The sequence below is a fragment of the Otolemur garnettii genome, unplaced genomic scaffold (assembly GCF_000181295.1).
Source record: "Otolemur garnettii isolate 467f Iridium unplaced genomic scaffold, OtoGar3 scaffold00031, whole genome shotgun sequence".
NCBI lineage: Eukaryota > Metazoa > Chordata > Mammalia > Primates > Galagidae > Otolemur > Otolemur garnettii.
This window is the reverse complement of record NW_003852426.1, coordinates 7498139-7519186: the sequence shown is the minus strand read 5'-3', so window position 1 is coordinate 7519186 and position 21048 is coordinate 7498139. Positions and strand designations below refer to the sequence as shown.

At 49.5% G+C, this 21048-nt stretch overlaps 1 protein-coding gene across 2 annotated transcripts in view; it reads left to right on the top strand.

Moving 5' to 3' along the window:
- CPNE5 (copine 5) overlaps positions 1-21048 on the top strand; it is a 96034-nt gene that overhangs the window by 40504 nt on the left and 34482 nt on the right. Inside the window, exons 4-10 of one of the 2 annotated variants that reach the window (XM_023512854.1) lie at positions 266-369; positions 1948-1987; positions 2188-2264; positions 5037-5096; positions 7142-7192; positions 7472-7535; positions 18253-18356. In XM_023512854.1, coding sequence (XP_023368622.1) covers positions 266-369; positions 1948-1987; positions 2188-2264; positions 5037-5096; positions 7142-7192; positions 7472-7535; positions 18253-18356 — 500 coding nt within the window. The remainder of the gene's footprint in view (positions 1-265; positions 370-1947; positions 1988-2187; positions 2265-5036; positions 5097-7141; positions 7193-7471; positions 7536-18252; positions 18357-21048) is intronic. The other variant, XM_003789149.2, reaches the window with a different exon arrangement.

The window sequence follows — 21048 nt, the reverse complement described above, 5'->3', positions numbered from 1 at the left end:
AGGAAAGTGAGGGCCTGCCCAGTGTCAAAACCACCCAGCTCATGTGGAGCATAGATAAAGGGAGAATGAAGGTGATGTAAGCTGGAGCCAGCTGTGCAAGGATTCCCTTGTGAGAGGGGGAAGCTCCCACCTGGAATAGGAGGGGGTGGGGGCTCAGGAGCCCAGAGAGGCAGGGCTTCATGCCAGGACTGTGGGGCTCCCTGTCCAGCGCTCTTCTTGCCCTACTGGCCTGGCCCCAAGGCCCACACCCCATCTTCTCTTGCAGTTTGGGCGCACAGAAGTCATCGACAACACACTCAATCCCGACTTCGTGCGCAAGTTCATTGTGGATTATTTCTTTGAGGAGAAGCAGAACCTCCGCTTTGACCTGTAAGTGGAAGAAGGTGCTGAAGATGGACTGGGGGAGGAGCCAGTGCTGGGGGGGCAGCGCTGTGAGCCCTGTGGTGGAGGCAGGAGTTTGCCTTACAGGGAGGGTGGGAGGAGCTGAGATACTAGGAGGGAAGAGCTAGAGTTGGCCTGGGATGAAAGTGACAACTAGCTAAAGTCCATCCCCACCCTTCCCAGAAGATGGAAATGGGGTGGGGGAGGGAACAAAGTCACCTCCCCCCAGTTTGTCTCAGTGAAGTGGGGAAAGATGCTGGGCAAGCTGTGTGGGACCAGGAATGTCCGCTGAGGAAAGATCGTGGGGCCAACTCTCAGCTTTACCTTTGGGAGCCTTTTCTCCTCTGGTAAGTCCCTGACCTCTCTTCCTGTCAAAGTGTGTTTTGAGAGAGGGTCCCCCAGTCTCCCCTCCTGCAGAAGTAACCTGGCTGAGGCAGGAAAGGCATCTGACACCCATCAAAAGATAAGAGAGTGCCCCTGCCCAAGATCAGGGTGGGATTTTGGTCTTGGCAAACCGGTGCAGGGGGCTGTGGTGGTGTTTCTATGGGATGTGGGCTGTTTAGAAAGGTCTGTGTCCCAGAGAAGAGTGGACAGAGTGAGAAAGAAGGGGGTTTGGGGCCTGAGAGAGCAAAGGAAAAGATTCAGTGGAAGGAAATGACTTGACAGGGAGTGAAGGAAGGAGTTAAGGCTGAGGAGAATCAACACAGCCCATTGTAGATGACATTTTGGAGAGGTTAAGTGCTCAGAACGCTAGTGAGAGAATGCCACCCCTCAGCAGGAGTCATCTGGGCCTGGAATGCCTATTTGGTGGTGGGGGAGGAATGTTGGAGGAGGGTTGCAGGTGGAGTTCCAGGTGAGTAGGCTCCAGGTGGGGAGAGGAGCCCAGCTGTGGGCTCAGCTTGCCCTCTGAGCCAAGGTGGAGGCCCAAGAACAAGCTGGGCAGGCCTGGGTAGGGTGAAGCAATAAGGGAAGGTCAAAGGCAAGGCACTGGGCTCCGTGACAGCCAAGCCTTGGCTGGGAAGACAAGGCACAGAAAGTGAAGAATAAAGTGGCTCCAGCCACCTGTGAAGCAGCTGGAGTGGCAGTGCTCATTTTTTTTTCTTCTTTCAAGTTTTAATGAAGTATAACATAATATAGTGAAGTGCATAAATCTTTAGAGTCTATTCCAGGTGTCCTCAAACTATAGCCCAAGGGCCACATGTGGCTCGCCAGGTGTTTTTGCCACCGTTGCCTGTCCTGCTTAGCAGCCAACTCGTCCCCACAGTCTGGCCCTTCAACAGTCTGAGGGACAGTGAACTGGCCCCGTGTTTAAAAAGTTTGAGGATCCCATGAGAAAAACATTTTTACACCTGTTTATACCCATGCAACCATCACCCAGATGAAGAGACAGAACATATCAAGCACCCAGAAGCCTCCCTTTTGTGCCTTCCAGCTATTAGTTCTAGAAATATACACTGTTTTAGATCTGGTTTTGGGAGCCAGGGTCCAAATTCAACTCAAGAACACAGTCAGGGCTGTGTAGGATGCTCTCAGCTCCTTCACCATTTTTCTCTGTATTCCCTGCAGATATGATGTTGACTCCAAGAGCCCTGATTTATCAAAACACGTGAGTTCTGCCAGCAATTTCATAGTTTCTTAAATGCCACCTTCTAGGTTGGCCTTGGGTTTCACTGTGATGAAGTATGTGTCTGATGCTGCATCTGGGCATTTCAGAGCCCTCGTACTTCTGGGGCTGGGCAGTGGGGGAAGTGGGATAACTGTGGCAGAATGGGTAACACTGGTCTTTTCTGTCCCCTGGATATGCAGGATTTCCTGGGCCAGGCTTTCTGCACCCTTGGAGAGATTGTGGGGTCCCCTGGGAGCCGCCTGGAGAAGCCCCTCACGTGAGTGTAGAAGGGGACACAGCCTGTCTGAGTTGCTTCCCCCATGATGAGCCAACTTCCTGCCCACCCTGCTGAGGGCTGGCTCATGGTGGGGGCAAGGCAGTCAGCCAGTTATGACAGGATTTGCAGGGTGACTAGGAATAAGGAATATGGGCACTGATCTGACAGGGCCTCTAACCCAATTACCTTAGGACCCTGGCTGATTTATTAGAGCCTCATGCTCCTGGGAAGGCCTTACATACTATCCTATCCATTCCCACCAGACCCCTATCTGGAAAAAACTAGCCCAGAGAGGAGAAGTGACTTGCCCAAGGCCACACAGCTAGGAGGTGGGAGAGCTGGGATTTAAACCCTGGGCTCTACTCAGATTGCACATACCTTAGACTGTTCACAGCTTGTAGTTCAAAGCTGTGAACAGTGAGCTGTGTACCAGTCTCACCCTGCCCCTGACAGTCTGCACTGTGGGACCTTAAGGTGATGTCAGAGGGAAGCTATTATTCTGAGCAGGCTCTGGGATGAGGAATCCCACACCTCGCCTGGGAGTGTCTTGGTCAGGTGGTGAGGGCGACTTCTTCTGTTCCTATTTCTCAGGAAGCCTCAGGGGCAGGACCCAGAAAAGAGAGTCCTACGGACTGGGACAGGCGTCCAGGCCACAAGGCAGAACAGTCAGGAGGTTGGGGTTAGGCTGGGCTAGGCATCAGTCCCCCCAACACACACCTGCTGCAGTATGTGTATGTGTATGTGGTATGTAGGTGTGGCATGTATGTGTGGTGTGTGTAATGTTTGTGGGTGTGTTGTGTGTGTGTTGTGTGTGTATTGTGTGTGTGGTATGTGTAGAGGTGTGTTGTGTGTGTAGTATATGGTGTGTGTAGGGTGTGTGTGTATGTGGGTGTGGGGGTGTTGTACGGAGTCTCTCTCCTAGGCCCTTGTCTGTCACCCTTAATAATGGAGTGGTGACTTCAGGGCCCCCAGAAAGGTTTCATCTCTGGATTTCTAGAAAATGAAAATAACTATCATTTATTGAGAACAGGGGAATACCTGCATTTGAAGGGCTCTGAAGCTTGTAAAATTTGGGGACCTTTTCAAAAAAAGAATACAAAATTCACATTCAAATTTGTTAGGCCTTTCTCTCCTTGGACATATCTTTAAAATTTTTATTTGTAATTTTGTATTCTTTCTCTACCTTGGAAAGGGCTATGAGACTGAGGGTGGGGGGTTCGAGAACATCTGCCCCCTTTGCCTATTTCAGTGTTAACCACCTGCTAAGTATTACATGCTGGAGACCGGTAGCGCCACCCCCAGCCCACACCCCTCACCCCGCAGGGTTGTCCCCGGATCGCCATGTTGGAGATGTCCCCAGGAGTAGGTATGTCTGTGCTTCTAGCTCCCACATGCCTGGGGCAGAAGCCACTAGTCTTTTCTTTTTTTTTTTTTTGAGACAGAGTCTCACTTTTGTCACCCTCAGTAGAATACTGAATCATCACAGCTCACAGCAACCTCTAGCTCTTGGGCTTTGGCGTTTCTCTTCCTCGGCCTCCATAGTAGCTGGGACTACAGGTGCCCACCACAATGGCCAGCTATTTTTTGTTGCAATTTGGCCGGGGTCAGGTTCAAACCCGCCACCTACAGTATATGGGGCTGGCACCCAACTCACTGAGCCACAAGTGCTGCCCAAGTCATTTGGGTTTGTTTCCTGCCTGCTGTCACCTGGTCCACCTTTGGTGGAGGGGCATATCTTCTGGGGATGGGGATTAGGAAGCCTTCTGTGGAAGATGGCTTTCACATTGAGCCCTAAGGGACAAGCAAGATCTAAAATATAGAGGTTGATGGGATGTGGGTGGAGGAAGTGGACCTTTCACCCCCTTCCCCATTGCAGGTTTCCTGTGTCTAAGTTTAGTTGTCTTCCTGACTAAACTCTGTGAACAGCTCTTGTTTACTGGGCACTTATTCTGGGCCAGACATGAGGGTCAGTGCTTTGCTTATGAAATCTGTATTAATTTGCTAGAGGTGTTGTAGCAACTACCACAGACTGTGTGGCTTAAATAACGGAAATTTATTTTCTTACAATTCTGGAGGCTAGAAGTCCAAGATCAAGAGGTTGACAGGGTTGATTTCTTCCGAGGCCTCTCTCCCTAGCTGGTAGCTGGCCGTCTTCTTTCTCCTCCCTGCATCTTCACCTGGTCTTTCCCCATGTGCATCTGTGTCCTAATCTCTTCTCAGAAGAAGATAAGAGTCATAGGACCTCATTTTGCCAAAATTACCTCTTTAAACCCTATCTCCAAATATAGTCACGTTCTGAGGTCCTGGGAATTAAGACTTCAACAGAGGAATTTTGGGGAATGCAATTCAGCTCCTAACATGACCTCGTGCTTTCTTCAGGAATCTCCCCATTTCAAAGGCTGGATGCTAAAGCTGGAAGAGGTAGAGCAGTGGTTCTCAGACTGTAACAGGCGTTTGCATCACCTGGGGGCTTGTTAAATCACAAATTACTGGTCCAGTAGGTACTGGATGAGGCCTGTGAATTTACATTTCTAACACATCTCCAGGGGATGCTTCTGGTTGAGTATCCCACTTTGAGAACCTTTGAAGTAGATAGAGTAACTTACGCAGAAAAAGTCCTCTCCTTCCCTGGTGTGTGGCATAGGGCACTGTTTTAAGGATCTCTAAAACAGAAACTTGGAGTCCCCAAGAATCTGGGTGCCAACTGCGCTGGCCTCTCTGGTTTTGGGGTATGTGGCTTATGGAATGTTCTCTCTTCCACTCTCTCTACAGGATAGGAGCATTCAGCCTGAATTCCAGGACAGGCAAACCCATGCCAGCCGTGTCCAATGGGTAGGTCACCAGACGTTTCTGGCCTTGGAGTCCTCAGACATTCAGCCAGCTCTGAAGAGAGCCTCAGAGTCTGGGCCCAGTCCCTGCTCCCATCACTGTGAATTCAGCTCTGGTTAAGGAGACAAAGGGGGACCTAGGCACTTTGGGTCCTGGACAGAGGCCCCTCACCCTGCAGCTGACCCCTTCCCCACCCAGGCTAGAGCTTGTGCACCCAAGCCCCAGGGGCTCATGGGATTTGAGGGACCAGGCTGGGGCTTAGAGGTGGGGCTCCTTTCTAGGAATCAGCGGGGCCAGGCACTCTCCACTCCTTCCTCTCTCCCCAGCCTAGTTTCTTCCACTCTTACCACAGCCCCGTTCTCTGCCCCTTTTCCTCTCCTTATCCCCTCACCAATACCGGCTTGCCTCCATTGTTTTCACTGCTGGGTGTCAGCCTCCCCCTCACCACAGAGTAGATTCAGCTGAATCTCCACTTTTCACATTGCTCACCAGCTGCAGTGGGCCAGCCTCCCTCCCCCGACCCCAGCTTGACCATCTGGTTTTGGATGGTCATGCAGAGCCTCCCCACTTCCTCCCTCTCTGTCCCTCCTGGTTGGAGAGTCCCTGCCCTGGCTTCTTTTTCATGCCTGCTGGGGGGCAGGGCAGGGCGCATCTGGCTGGACGACCAGCCAAAGGGCATTTCAGAGGGGTAAGCAAAGCTCCCTGGCCTTTCCTGAGGGCTCCCAGGACTTGGGGTTTTAGCAGCTGGATTGGTCACCAGACCAGCTGCACGTGAGGAAGGGGCCTTCAGGGGACCCAGAGTGCTCCCAACCCAGGGAGAGTATGGACACCAATACATGAGGAAAGTAGAGATGCAGCAAGTGGACAGGGACAGGATTCAGACAGAGGTACAGAGACAGGGAGCGAGGGAGGGAGGAAGGAAGGCCAAGCAGGTGGGAGCAGGTTGGGGCTGGAGAGGAGGGAAAGAAAGATCGGAAATAGAAGAAGGACTCAGAGGCAAAGAGAGGAACAGATGGAGAAGCATGGGGCGGAGGAGGATTCTATCTCTCTGGGCAAACAAATCATGTCTTTACTACCATGGAGGACCAGACCAGGGGGTGGGGAAGGGCTTGGGGCACTCAGCTCAGCTGCCCAAGTCTGGGGGGACAAGCTGGCAGGCAGTGGCACCTGCTTGGGGCAGGAGAGCCCCAGATGTGGCCCCTGTTCTGCTCCCCTAATTTGGAGAGATTTGGGCTATCTCATCAGCACCCATGGCTCCCCTTCCTCCCCTGCCTCCTCTATTTGAGAGCCTCTCCCTCTAAGAGCTGGCTCTGGGAAGAGCTCCATCAGTGGTTCTCAAAGTATGTTCCACAGACAGCATGCTGGTGGCCCTGAGATGTAAGACTGGATTTTACCAACTTTGCATGATTTTGAAGCAAATGGTGCAGGGAGGGAGATGATGCTCACTGAAGGCCTTCGCTGTGCCGTGTGTGCATAGTGATTATGTGCTACACTCACATTCACTTTATAGGTGGGGAAACTGAGGCTCAGAAAGGTACAGTAATGAGCCCAAAGCTGTATAGCTGCTGGACAACTGGACATTTCCCTCCCCATCCCAGTGGCCCCTGGCTGCACTGGGACCCACCCTGGCTTTGTCCTAAACATCAGAGTGAGCTAGGCTGGTGCCTGGGGAGGAGTTTCCAGCTGACATGGGGAAGAGGTGGTGCAGGTCCCCTGCGTGGAGCTCCACCCTGGGATCTTGCCCTCCTGTGGGGATTCTCTGGGGTGGACTGACTTCATGGACCTTGTTCTGGTTGCTCACCTCTCTGAAAAGCTGCATGGTTGGCTGGGATCTCTCACCCCCAGGGAGACCCCAGCCAAGGTATTCAGGGGAGGTAGCCATGGGAGAGAGCCCGGGTGAGCTGCCACCAAGGGTATACAGCCCTCCTGCCTTCCTCCTTGCTGCTCTCCCTCCCATGATGCATCAGAGTGGCTCAGAGCTGGAATGTTCCGGGACTCTGGGGGTCAGCTGGGTGGGGTGGCTAGCCCATGAGGTCTTTTGCCCACAGAAGTGGTCTTTGGATGGAAAGTTTGAGAACCACTGGTCTGGAAGCCTCCGGGTGAGTCTGGATGCTTGTCTGATTCTAGGACTTTCACTGGAGATGTTACCCTTCCTCGTGGGCTCTCGGGGAGTAGGGGTGGGGCCTGCCCCAGGAAGCAGTACACTGGGCCACACTGCCACAAGTATTTCAGGAGACCTTGTCTTCTTGGGGCCATTGGGACAGATATGCTGGAGGGGAGGCGAGGGGGAGGACAGGGAGGGGCTGATCCAGGGACTGTTCAGGTTTGTGGCTCTGTCTTTGTCTGGCTTTCCATTCTTTTATCTTCTCCTCTCCCAGTGGTGTCCCAGGGAAGAAATGTGGCACCATCATCCTGTCGGCTGAGGAGCTCAGCAACTGTAGGGTGAGTGACGGAGGGGTGCCATGACAGGACATGGTGAGAGTGGGCAGTGACAGGGCCAGCTGGCCCAGGACCTAGTGTGCCCCTAGAGGGAACCAAGCATACACAGGGCTCCTGGTTCTGACCTATCCGAGAATTCTACAATATTGGAGCTGGGAGGTATCCCCCTTTTTTACAGATGAGCAGACTGAGGCTCAGAGAGGGGAGGGAACTCACCCATAGTGGCAGAGACAGAGCCAGGTTCTCTGCCTCCCAGGCCAGGCCGGCCTCTCCTCCCCATCATAACCACCACTCACATGTCCTTGCGCCAAGACTGCCTTGGCACTGTCGCTGGCAGCAGAGGGCCTTTTCAGTCTTTAAGGGAGCCTGGGAGCTTGACATTTAGCTGCCATTTGTCACTTTTATCTCTGGAGTAGGGTGACATCCTGCGTGGGGTTGAGGGAGGGAGAGTGTGTGTGGCAGCTAGAGTCTGCAGTCTCTGTCAGACCTTGGCTTTGCTTCTTGTGTAGGACTGTGGAGAAGGAGGAGACGAAGACAGCTGAAGGGGCAGCTGAGCACACCAAGAAGGGGCTCAGGGGACCTAAAGGCTAATAATAATGATAAAATATAATGGTGATAGTTGTTATTGGTCAAGTAATGGGCATTTTACATAAGTTATCACTACTTGGCCAGGCATGGTGGCTCACACCTGTTGTCCCAGCGCTGTGGGAGGCTGAGGCGGGTGGATCACCTGTGCTCAGAGGTTCGAGACCAGCTGAAGACCCGCCTGAGACAGAGTGAGCCAGAGTGAGACTCCGTCTCTACAACAACAACAAGACAGCCAGACCTTGTGATCCCAGCTACATGGGGGGCAAGAGAACACTACAGGAGGAAGAAGTAAAAAAAAAAAAAAAAAAGTTATCACTACTTACAGTAATCCAATAATAGGAGGCAGGTGCTAAAATATTATTCCTATATTATGGATGAGGAAATTGAGTCTCAGAGAGGCAAAGTCGCCTGTTCAGAGGATAATCAGCAGCAGAATCATGGTTCTAATCCAGGTCAACCTGATTCTAAAATCCAGGCTCATCCCCTAAATCACCAGGCTGAGTTCCTTTTAGGTTAACTAGGAACGACAGGTAGGAAGTGGTAGGATCCTGGGGAGGAGAGGAGGGGGCTGGGACAGAGGAAGGGAGGGCTGGAGAACGTGCACAAAGCCTGGGATAACCTGGCAGCACAGCTTCCTACAAGGATGAGGAGGAGAAATGAAGTTTTCTAACCTCCTGGGAAGTCAGCGCTACTATCATATAAGTGGTCTGTCAATACTTACCATGTTAGAAATTTAAACAGAAAAACATTTCTTAATGTATGTATTAATTCATTTTAAAATAGCAAGAATTGAATCCATTATGAGTTAGCATAAATAACACCTTTTTTTGAAAAGTAACTATATCTCACAAAAATCATTTCGTGAAAAGAGTGGCCTTGTTTTACATTTTTGTAAATCTCTTTTAATGTCTGGCTTAATTAGAAGACAGCTGGATTCTCATACCTGCTTCTGCAGTTAATCTGTTGTGATGTCACTATCAGGTAAACTCCAGAAAATTCTTCACATCATTATGGAAATAGTTCTGACCTCATGGGTTCCTAGTCCAAACTTTGAGAACTGCTAGTATAGAAGTTTATTAGTGTTAGCTAACATTAACTGAGCAATTATTCTGGGCCACGCACTGTGCCAAGTGGTTTGGGTGTGTTGACTTATTTATCTGATGTATTGTAATAGTTAATGTAGTATGCAGTATGATGTGTCAGAATATCTGATGTATTGTGGTCCTCATCAATTTGCTCCCCTTTACAGGTGAGGAAGGTGAAGCACAGAGAGGTTGAGTGACCTATCCAAGGTCACATAGCCACTGAGTAGAAGAGATTTGAACCTAGGCAATATTGTTCTAGACCTAAGGACTTTAACCACTAGGCTGTGGTGTCACAAACTCTTCTTTAAGGCCTTCCAGTTGGAGAGTAACACACACACAAACAGGACTGAGAATACAGGGCAATATAGAGATGACCAAAGAAATTCATATGGAGCTGCTCCTTCTGGTTGCCCTCCCTACCTGTTTGCCTCAGTGGATCTGAAGGAGCCTAACAGCAGGAGTAAACCCCACCCAGTGTGTGCACCTGCAGAGGGCTTGGCGCACAGTAGGCATTCACCAAGGATCTGTCTCAAATATGTGACTGAATGAAGGGGAAGCGTAGTAGCGGGTAATGGTGAACACTCCCATGCCTGTGTCCACCAGAGGTCACACAAGGGAGAGAACTTAGATGACATGTACAATAGTTTCTGCTCATACTCTGGGGGGCCTCAGTTTTCCCCCTGCGTGTTGGGGATGATAGGGTGAGTGTGTTTAACAGGCGCCTAGGAAAGGGTGAATCTGAATTCCTTGAAGCCTAACTTCAGTTTTCCCCAACCTTCTAGCCCAGCTGGTGACTTCTTCCCTAGTTTATAATTAAATAAGGTAATATAAGTGAAAGTGCTTTGGAAAATTCTAAAGCTCTAGACAATGCTGGCCGCTGCTGTTGGCCTAGCAAGTTCCAGGGGTTGGTAAATAGTCTTCCTCTAATACCCATTAGGCCCTGCCTCTTCCTCCTCCGCCTTCCCTATCCCTCCCCTCTCTCTCATCCAGGGACAGCAGCGGTTTCCTTGATTTAAGCTGTTCTAGCATCACTGAGCTGTGTGTCAGGGGATGGAGAAGATGAGGGTGAGGAGGGGGGCTCCCTCCCTTCCTCCTGAGACTGTCAGCTTCTTTTCTTATGGGCATCTTTGGCTGAGTTCTGCCTTTCCCTAGAATACTTGCAAGGAAAAGAGACTAATTCCCAGCATCTGGCTGAACTAAAATAATTACATCTGAACAGCTTTGCTTCTGTCTTTCCAGCTCAGCATTCAGTGGGAGGATCAAAGGAAGAGGGTGGAGCCTGAGAGATGGTTTTTTCACTAGAGCAGGGCTTCCTGCTCAAATGAATACATTCTGCCGAAGTAGACAAACCCTCTCTTTATCCGTGGGGATGGCGTGGGCGGGCGCGGACCAGCAAAGGATTAGAGTGGACTCCGGAGTGTCGCCAGCATACTTTGATAGGTTATAGAAAAGCCTTGCTTGTCTGGAATTTAAATGCCAAGAGAGTTCTCACAATCAGAATTTGACCCAAAAACTAGTGAATGGTACTTGATGTTGACAGTGATGGGGTTAGGCTCCCAAAGGGCCTCCTGAATCCCCAAAGGTTTAATTCTGCCCAGCAGTAAAACTATTGTTACTGTGTGTAATATTGACCAGCATTTGCATAGTCCTAGTTTACCAAGCCTCTCTTATTTACAGTCTTATTTAATTCTCCCCACAGAGCTGGGGGCTGGGTGGCTGTGAGTGACCCTGTTTTACAGATGCAGAGAAGTTAAGTGGCCCTGCCTAAGATTGCTGGCATGGTAGCTCGGGCCTTGAAATCCCTAATCCTCCAGGAGTCTTTTTCTCACCCGTGGAGCCATGTGCCCTCATGAGACATGGAATAGTCAGGGACTTTGTGCTTAGTAGCCTTCAGCAGGCAGGCTGGCTTGGGGCAGTGAAGACTGGATTTCTGCAGAGGAGCAGGAGTGGTTGTTGATGCAGAGAGGCCAGTGTTGGCTCCCCCAGACCTGCCTTTCTTCAGGGTCAAGACTTCCTGGCTCAGGGTGATACATCCCAAGGGCCTCCCAGTCACATCTCTCCATACACCAGGGCAGCCTGGTCTGAGTGGTGGTGGTGGAGGGGCATGCCTGGCCTCTCAGGGGCCAGGAGAGTGGAAACTTCTCACTGCAACTATCCCTGGGGGACTTTGCCCCTTGGGGCTCACTAGTTTGCTCTAGTGTTCATTCATTTCTGTTCAGCAAATACACTTTGACTTAGTCACTGCCCTCCTAGGGTGTCTGATTTAGTGTGAGAGATGGAAATGCCAGCTAGCAATCCCAGTACAACAGCAGTCCTCACCCCGTCAGACCCATTGCCTCTTTCCATAACAAACATTTTATAACACTCCTTACTATCCTGAAGGAAAATTTATGGATATTATATAATATACATATATATATATGTATATATATATATATACATGTATATATATATATATATACACATACACATCCATACAGATGAGTGAATGTGCCCATGCAGCTACCTGGGGAAGATTGGTCCAGGCAGTGAGAACAGCCTGTGCAAAGGCCCTGGGGTAGTGGAGAGTGATGGATGATGAGGGGGACAGGTGGGAATGGTGGTTAGAGGGGCCAGATTGCATAGGACCTTGTCATAGGGGGACTTCATGGCCTTGAATCTTGATAAAGACAAAACTTTTGTTCTAAAGACAAACTTCAGGGAAAGCACAAAGTCCATAAAAATATAAATAGAATAGAAAAATCACCCAGACATAATCAGTGTTGACATTTTGATGTGTTTCCTCTAAGGCTTTTTTTCTGAGTGTACATGTATATAATTTTTTCTTATAATTGGCATAATGTGGTATCTAGTTTTATAGCCTGCATTTTCCCATGTCATTAGATATTTTTAGAAAATAAGTATTTGGTAACTGCATATTATTATTCTATTGTATAGATTGGCCATAATTTACTGGAACCCATTCTTTTATAGGAAATAATATAAACAATACTGTAGTGAACATCCTCATACCCAAATTGTTCTGTTTTGTTATGGGCTTTTTTGTTTTTTTGAACTTTAGCTGATGAATTTTGGTTAGTATCCCAGACACACAGTCTCAATGAATGGGAGGAAAAATGGTCAATCTGGGGTTTTTAGTTTCTGAATGACCAAATCAACAGATGCACAACTGATTGGATTGTTTGAGAAGTTGGTCATTAAGAAAACAAAGAAAAGCCAGCTTGACCTCAATGTGGTTATTATAGTTAGCACATAAAGATAGGCCTGGTCTCCTAGACCAACTTCTGTGCCCACCATCTGTGTTTGAATATACTCTTGTCTGTGGGGTCTTTGCTGAGTCCCCAGGTCTCCTGCTTCTGTACTCTTGTCCAGTGAGCCTGGGCTCTGGCCTCCTTTTCCCAGAAGTCCCTACTCACAGAATCACCCCCAACTCCAGTTTGTTTACTAAATTTCAGTTGTGACTGATGATTCCTTTCTTTTTTTTTTGAGACAGAGTCTCATTTGTTGCCCAGGCTAGAGTGCCATGGCATCAGCCTAGCTCACAGCAACCTCAAACTGGGTTCAAGCCATCCTCCTGTTTCAGCCTCAGGAGTAGCTAGGACTACAGGCACTGCCACCATGCCTGGCTAATTTTTCTTTCTTCTTTTTTTGGGGGGGGAGCAGGGCTGGGTTTGAACCCGCCACCTCCAGTATATGAGGCCGACACCCTATACCTTGAGCCAGAGGCGCCACCGACATTTTTCTATTTTTAGTAGAGACAGAGGTCTTCAATGTTGCTCAGGCTGGTCTTGAACTGAGCTCAATGGATCCTCCCACCTTGGCCTCCCAGAGTGCTAGGATTATAGGTGTGAGCCACTGAGCTTTTCTTTTGAATTGATATCTTCCTTTATATCCGGTTTAAAAAGACAGTGTGCTGGCCAGACTTAGTAGTTCACACTTGCCTGTAATCCTAGCACTCTGGTAGGCCAAGGTGGGGGAGGCCAATGGATTGGTTGAGCCCTGGTGTTTGAGACCAGCCTGAGCAAGACCAGTCTGAGCAAGAGTGACCTATCTCTAGGTCACTCTACCCTATCTCTACCAAAAATAGAAAAATTTATCTGTGTGTGGTGGTAGGAACCTGTAGCCCCAGCTGCTCAAGAGGCTAAGGCAGGAGGATCACTTGAGCCTGAGTTTACGGTTACAGTGAGCTATGATGATACCACAGCATTCTAGCCTGGGTAGCAGAGTAAGATTCTGTCTAAAAAAAAGGCGATGTACTAATTCCAGGAAATTTGGAAAAGTCATCAAATTAAAAAAAGAAAAAGGAAAGGAATCATCGAATTTTAAGGAGAAGACAAATGTCACCATGGTCCCACTATCTATTTAAAAGTGTTTCCTGGCTTAGCACCTGTGGCTCAAGTGGCTAAGGCACCAGCCACATACACCTAAGGTGGTGGGTTCGAATCTAGCCCGGGCCTGCCAAACAACAATGACGGCTGCAACCAAAAAAAAAAAAAAAAAAAAATAGCCAGGCGTTGTGGCGGGCGCCTGTGGTCCCAGCTACTTGGGAGGCTGAGGCAGGAGACTCGCTTGAGCCCAGGAGTTGGAGGTTGCTGTGAGCCGTGATGCCATGCCATTCTACCCAGGGTGACAGCTTGAGTCTCTGTCTCAAAAAAAGAAAAAAAGTGTTTCCTAGGGCAGTTTGTGTGTTCTTAACTGGTTAAAAACTTAGACTCTGGATTCAAACCAAATGCCATTGTTTACCAGCTGTATGACGCTGGGCAAGTTACTTAACTCCTTTGTGCTTCAATTGTAAAATTTCTTTATTAAAAAATTTTATAATTTATTTATTATAGATTTCTGTACTGATTTCAATTTTTTAAATATGTTAAAAATATTCTGTGACTACTCAGATTTCGAGTGCCCCTTAAATTTTGCACTCACCTCCTTCTTGTTCTGACCCTGGGGGCTGTCAGCAAGAACTAGGCAGCCTTCTGTTTTCCCTTCCTGGCTGTTACTGCCCTGTCCCCAGCTTCCAGCCCACCTGCTGACTGCTGGGCCTGACCTCTGACCTCCACAGCCCCCACCTGGGGAAGGTGCTAGAGCAGGCCAGACACTTAGGTGAGCCCTGCTGTTTGCTGTAGTCTCCCAAGCAGCCCCATTACCATGTGGAGAGATGCAAATTGAGACAATCCTGCTGTTTTAGAAGAACTTAATATGTTTTTTTAAAAAGATAGGGTGAAAGGCAGAAATTACAGGAAGTTATATATTGCAGGAACTGCTTTATCTTCTCTGCAGTTGAATCCAGCCATGCTGGATTGGGAACAGCATTTCATATGCTCAGAGAGCCCCAGTCTCAGGCTGAGTCCATCAAATAGCCGAACATTTGACCCTTGGCCAGAATTTGCTGCTCTGGGCTGGGCTCAATGGCTCACAACTGTAACTCTAGTACTCTGGGAGGCTGAGGTAGGAGGATCCCTTGAGCTCAGGATCAAGGTAAGACCAACCCAAACAAGAGCAAGACTCCATTTCTACTAAAAATAGAAAAATTAGCCAGGTGTTGTGGCTAGTGCCTATAGTCCCAGCTACTCAGGAGAATGAAAAAGGAGGATCCCTTGAACCCAGGAGTTTGAGGTTGTTGTGAGCTAGGCTGACACTATGGCACTCTATGCTGGGCAACAAAGTCCCTGCCCCCCCTCCAAAAAAAGAAAAAGAATTTGCTGCTCTGTTATCCTTTGGGTGCCACCCGTCTTACTGAACTTTCCGTAGCCTCTTCTTGGGTTTGTGCATATATGAAGAGGTTGATCTTTTTACTAACTCACGTTTGAGGAATAGCTGTGGAAACCTCATTCTCATGACAGTTGGCATAACTCAGAGCCACCTTCCAAAGAACAGGCCCCAGAGAGGCAGTCCTTGTCTCAAGGACTTCCCTATGGCACAGGTACCCGTTAGGGAGGAAGCTTGCCTTGGTTACAACCTAGAAATTCATCTGAAGTTCTATCTTGCACCCCATGGATTCTGCAGTGGCTCAATGATACAGATGATTACAGCGGGCTTTTGGCAAATATTCCTGGGTCTAGATTATGTCAGGGAGAGTGCATCAGGCTGAGCCACAAAATAAGTCCACAGCCCTTAGCCACAACCTCACTTATCTGCCATCAGTGGGGAATGAGATGTTACACACTGGTGGATTTTTCCAGTTAGCTGAATTTCAGAACGAGTTCTTTTTTTTTTTTTTTTTAATTTTAACTAGTTTGCACAGTGGCCTTTCTGAAATGGATTTCACACTTCTCTGACTTCTCAAACAGAGCATAATAAACTTATCTTGATGATTCGAGGTCATTTTGTATCTCAGTTATTAATCTTTGGAGCCAGACTGTCTTGTTTGAGTCCCAGCTCTTCTTACCAGCTGGGGGGCTTTGAGCAAGGGTGTTAACCTCTCTGTGCCTTAGTTCCTCATCCTCAAAGTAGGAATAATAGCAGTACCTACCTCATAGCATTGTTGAAAGGATTACATTAATTAATAGATATAAAAATCGTGCCTAGCACATATTAGGTAGAACCATATTATATTGCCATTTTCATAGGCAAACAACAGTTGATTATTGGGAGTCTTATATGACTCAGGAGTAGGAGGCACTCGGTGAGTGTTAGCTCCTGCTCTGGGTTGGGCACTGTGGGCTGGAACTTAACATATGGTATCTCCTTTGGTCTTCCCAACAAGCTCACAAGGGGGCATTATTATGCCATTTTACCAAGGCTCAGAGAGGTTAAGTTGCTTACCCTAAGCTGCTCATCTGGTAGGTACAGAGATGCCAGCCAGGTCCTTCTTGGCACGTTTGTTCTGTTCTTTCTGTCAGGCGCTGTGCTGAGACAGTAGCCCTCTCGGCAGAGCACTGAATAGCCTTGGGAGTTATGATGGTCTATAAAAGTCTTGCATTTATGTTTTTCTAATATTTGACTCCCTTCCTGATCTTACAGGGTTCCAAAGGATTTTCTAGGAGGCAAAAGTAAGAGCTTTTGTGGAATCTAATATTAGGTAAAACCATGTTATTAATATGGTTGATTATTGGTTTTTCAAGTGTATGTATCAAATATTTTAGAGTTCACCAGTGTAGGTTGAGGATGTCATGTGTGGCTCACCTGTGTACATTCAGGTGAAAGTGTCAGACCTTTGATCTCCGTATATGTGAAAGGTCACTGTAATTACCTCCCAGCCTTGTCCTGAGCAGGCTAGGATGACCCTGCATTTTTAGGGGTGCCAGTGTTCCCCACAAGGATTGGCTGTTTCAGTATCCTCAGCTGCTGCTCTACCCCAGGATTCTCCCTGGGGCTTCGACACTGAATCCTAAACTATCTGGCTTCAAAAGAACTGTAGTGGTCATCTCATTCAGCACACCACTTCACAGATGAGGAAACTGAGGCTCAGAGAGCCCAGGTGACATGTGAGTTGATGGAGGTAGGAGTAGGGCAGGGACAGTGGCCATACTGTGTGTGGGGGAGAAGTGTTCAAATAATAACAATAGCTCACACATGCACAGTGCTCAGTCTGCTGTATACTGTTCTCAGCACTGGACTCCTTTTTTCTCCCCTGAGGCAGTCTTGCTCTGTCATCCAGGCTAGAGTGCAGTGGTGTCATCATAGCTCACAGCAACCTCAAACCTGCCTCAACTTCCCAAGTAGCTGGGACCACAGGCAAGCACCATGATGCCCAACTAGTTTTTCTGTTTTTAGTAGAGATGGGGGCTCATTCTTACTCAGGCTGATCTCAGACTCCTAACTTCAAGCAATCCTCCTGCCTTGGCCTTCAGAGTCCTAGGATTACAGGTGTGAGCTACTGCCTCGGGCTGTACTTCTTTATATACATATATATATGTATGTATATGTGTGTGTGTGTGTATAATTTTATCCTCACAAGTCTGTGAGGTAGGCATTACACTTGTTTTACAAATGAGGAAGCTGAGCACAGAGAGGGCAAGTGACTTGCCCTAGGTCACACAGCTAATGAGGGATGGGGCTGAAGCAGGCAGCCTAGCTCTAGCAACCATGTTCCTAACCATTATACCACCATGACCCACCATTCAACCTTTTGACTTTATCCTTCAGCCTCATGAGAGGTTATATATTCATCTCTGCCACCACCATTTGGGTCCTCACTGGGCTGTGGGTCATTAATCTCTAGATACAGCCCCTGCAAGAGGAAGGGGGTAGTGTGAGGGACCTGAGTGACCCCTCCATAGGCCCTGCCCTTCAAGAGCTTGGCAGGCCCTGTGATCTGTAGGGCAGAGTGCTGATCCCCAGCCAGTTTGAAGCAGACTTTTCAGGGTGCAGAGTTTCTGGTTTGCAGAGGCCACACTGACGTAGAGGGAGAGGAGGGCCTGGGCATCGCTACCCAGTGCCCTGTTGGCCCCAGCAAGCTGAGGGGCAGGGGCCACGTGAGGGGAGAGGTCCAACAGTCTTCACAGGGCCTGGGTGCCTTCTTTGAACTCTTGGGGGCATGTGTGGGGACAGCTGAGGAGTCAGACACTGGGTACTACTTAGCAAACTTGAAGAGCTTCCTCACTGCTCTGAGCCTTTGGCCACTTAGCTGTAAAATGGGCCATGGTCCCTGCCATCTCTACGTCAGAAAACTGTCATGAAATCAGGTGTGCTAATGCTCATGAGAAAGTTACATGCTTGTAAGTTGCTACATGCCTTCTCTCTGCTGAGCTCTTCCTATCCTCCACCTCGGTCCTCATGACAACCTGAGGAGATGCGTACTATATGCAGCTCCCTAGTACAAAGGGGAAACTGAGGCTCTCAGAGGTTACCTACCTTGTTACACAATTAGAAAGTGGCAGAGCTAGGTTTCAAACTGGGACAGCTCAAGAATCTACCTGCTGTTTGAGGATAAATGGGACCTTCCAAAGTGTTAGACCAAGGCCTGGCACTTGGTCAGTGCTGGGCAAATGTGAGACTCTGCCCTTCTGACCAAGGTTGGTGCCTGGACCACCTCCATGTTTGCCAGGGACCTGGGGCTGTGCTCCCAACCTTCTGCCTCACACCCCATTCTCCCTCCCTTCCACCAGGACGTCGCCACCATGCAGTTCTGTGCCAACAAGCTGGACAAGAAAGATTTCTTTGGGAAATCCGACCCCTTCTTGGTGTTCTACAGAAGCAACGAGGATGGAACGTGAGTTTTCTGGCAACGTATGCATACTGTGACTTATCCCCATTCAGGGTCAGAGAAGGATGGTTGTGGAGACTTGCCAGGCAGAGTGGCTTATGCCCATCTCCTGCTCTAGAGAGGGCAAGGGCTAGGGGTGGGACTTCAGGGCAGTATGCTGGCCACCTAGATGGGGCTGGTTGGAGTAGAGGCAGCCTCTAAGCTGGCACTGAGGGTCTCAGCAATAGTATTGAGTGGTAGGTGCTGGGTATGTCAAGGGTAGGGGGGAGTGGGCAAAACCAAGGCTGGGGCAGGACTGAGGGGCCCCTCTCCATGGGACTCCTTCATTCATAGCCCCTTCATTTTTCACAAATGAGCCTCTATCTCCCATCCCAGTCTCCTCTACCCATAGCCCTCTCAACACCCATGTCACTACCCCCATTACCGCATACTCTGCCTGGCCCCATGCTCAACCATAGGCTCCATTCACAACTCCAGACTTCGAAGCCCCTATATGTTCCTCTCTTCTCCCTAATCCAGAAGCCACCCACAACATGATGGAAACATCCACAACACATGGGCAAATGTAGGTCAGCAGTATATACAGAGATTCTGGGTTGAAGGTCTGGGGAGCTAGCTCCTCCCCAGCAACCTGCTGTGTGACCCTGAGCTAGTCAAATTCCTCTCTGGGCCTGCTTTCTCATCCGTAAAATGAGCCAGTTGGATTAGGTGGTCTCCATGGCCTCTTTAAGCACCACAGTTCTGGGAGGCTGTGCCCACTTACAGGCTGAGATTCTGCAAACGCGCGGAAGTGATGGGGCCAGGGAGGTTAATTAGAGAAATGCTGCTGGAGAAGGGGAGCTTGGAAGCAGTTTTGATGGAGAAAAAGAAAATGGGTCCGTGGGGAGGGGATGGGGGAGCAGGGAAGAATGACAGGCTGGAGAAATGAGTGTGCAAAGCGAGTGTGTCCAGAGGGCAGAAAGGGCTTCGCCAGATTTTCCTTGATTCTGAAATTCGTGTGTGTGTGTGTGTGTGTGTGTGTGTGTGTGTGTGTGTGTTGAGGGGGCAGGGAAGCGGCAGGGAGGGGGTGTGTTTCAATTCAAAGGAAAACTGATTTTTAAACCTGAAGGTACAAAACAAGGGAAATTAGGTAGGATCATTTGCATGACAAAAGGATTCTTTGTCTCACCAAAGGACTCCCAGCAGGATTTCTTTAAATAATTCTTGTTGACTTTGACTTGACTTGATGTGGGGGAGGAAAAAAGGCCTGAGGGCTGTTCTGAGCGTCCACACAGGCCCCCTCCAGAGAGGCAGAGCCAGGGTTGCCCAGCCTTGTCCCGATGGCCAAGAGGAGAAGAGGGATTTTGGAGCCGGAGAGGGGTGTGTTACAAAGGGTGCTTGCCAAAGATTATTCTGGCAGAGTGATGTGTAGGATGGATGGGAAGAGGGTGGGGAGAGGGAGAGCCTTGTGACTGACACAGTGAACAGGTGGGAGGTGCCTTGAGCACCTAGAGCTGTGCAGTGGAAATGCAGGAGGAGGATCTGGGGAGGGGGAACAGGACCCCACCAGGCAGGACTTGGAATGGGGATGGAAGACCTAGTTCTCTCCCTGGCAGTGGAGCCAAAGGAACCCAGAGCAGTGGGTGGGGCAAAAGAGCTGATCAGACAGAAGGCAATGGGAGCCTGTTGGGGGCGAGTTTCACTTGAAGTGTGGGCTGGTGCTGTCCGGGCGGTGCACTGGTCCCCCAGGAGGATCCCATGGAGCACTGGAGAAACTGATCCAGACCTCCCTGCCAAGAGGTAGGCCAGTATACAGGCACCTGCCCAGGGGTACAGGGTTGTCACTGAGGGCTAGAGGAGAGAACAGTGGACAGTTTGGGGGGAGGCAGGAGGAAGGTCAGTGAGAGACCAGGAGAGTGAACTGTCACGACAGCTACACAAGGAGGCACAAGGAAAGGTGGCATTCAAGTAACACCTATTAACTGCGAAGACATGGTGAAGAAGATTGGCTGTCAAGGGGGAGGAGAGAGAGGGAGAAGTCAGCAGATCAAGAGGTGGGGGGCCCAGCTGTGGTACAATACAATCCTTCCTCCCTTTACCACCCAGTCCTGCTCCTTGTCATCCCTCCAGCCATCCACCCCCAGCTTCCTTTTCCTGCCCCAGCCATGGGCAGCTGTGGCCCTCCTGCTCCATCCACGTTTCTGTCCTTGCCACAAGCCTGGGGGGTGGGGGGAGGTCTCCCACGTGCATCTTCGCACTCCAGTGGGTGGGCGGGAAGGAGCAGAGAAGAGAAACGCTGAGCCATGGTGACAGGAATGACATTTTGACTTGAAAATTGCCAGAGAAGAAATGGCACCGGCTGTGTGGGCATGGGCGGAGCCCAGGCACTTACTCGGGTGACCTTTCCAAGCCAGGCTGTAACTGGGGCGGATGCTGGGAAGTCTCAGACAGAAACCCCAACCCCCGGCTCAGACCTGCTCCCGGCTGCCCATCCATGTGGCAGGGCTGGCTTCCAGAATGCAGCCAGCAAGGCAGGGCATGGGTAGTGGGCAAGAACAATGGATGGGGACCCAGCTGGGACAAGCCAATTCTGTGGATTCAGACTGGAAAAGCTGAAAGGGTCTTTGAGATCATCTAAGTCAGGGGTTTCAGTTTCATTGGATTGAAACGCCAGTGGAAGCTATGGGAACTCTCCGCTGAGGACTACATTTATTCATTG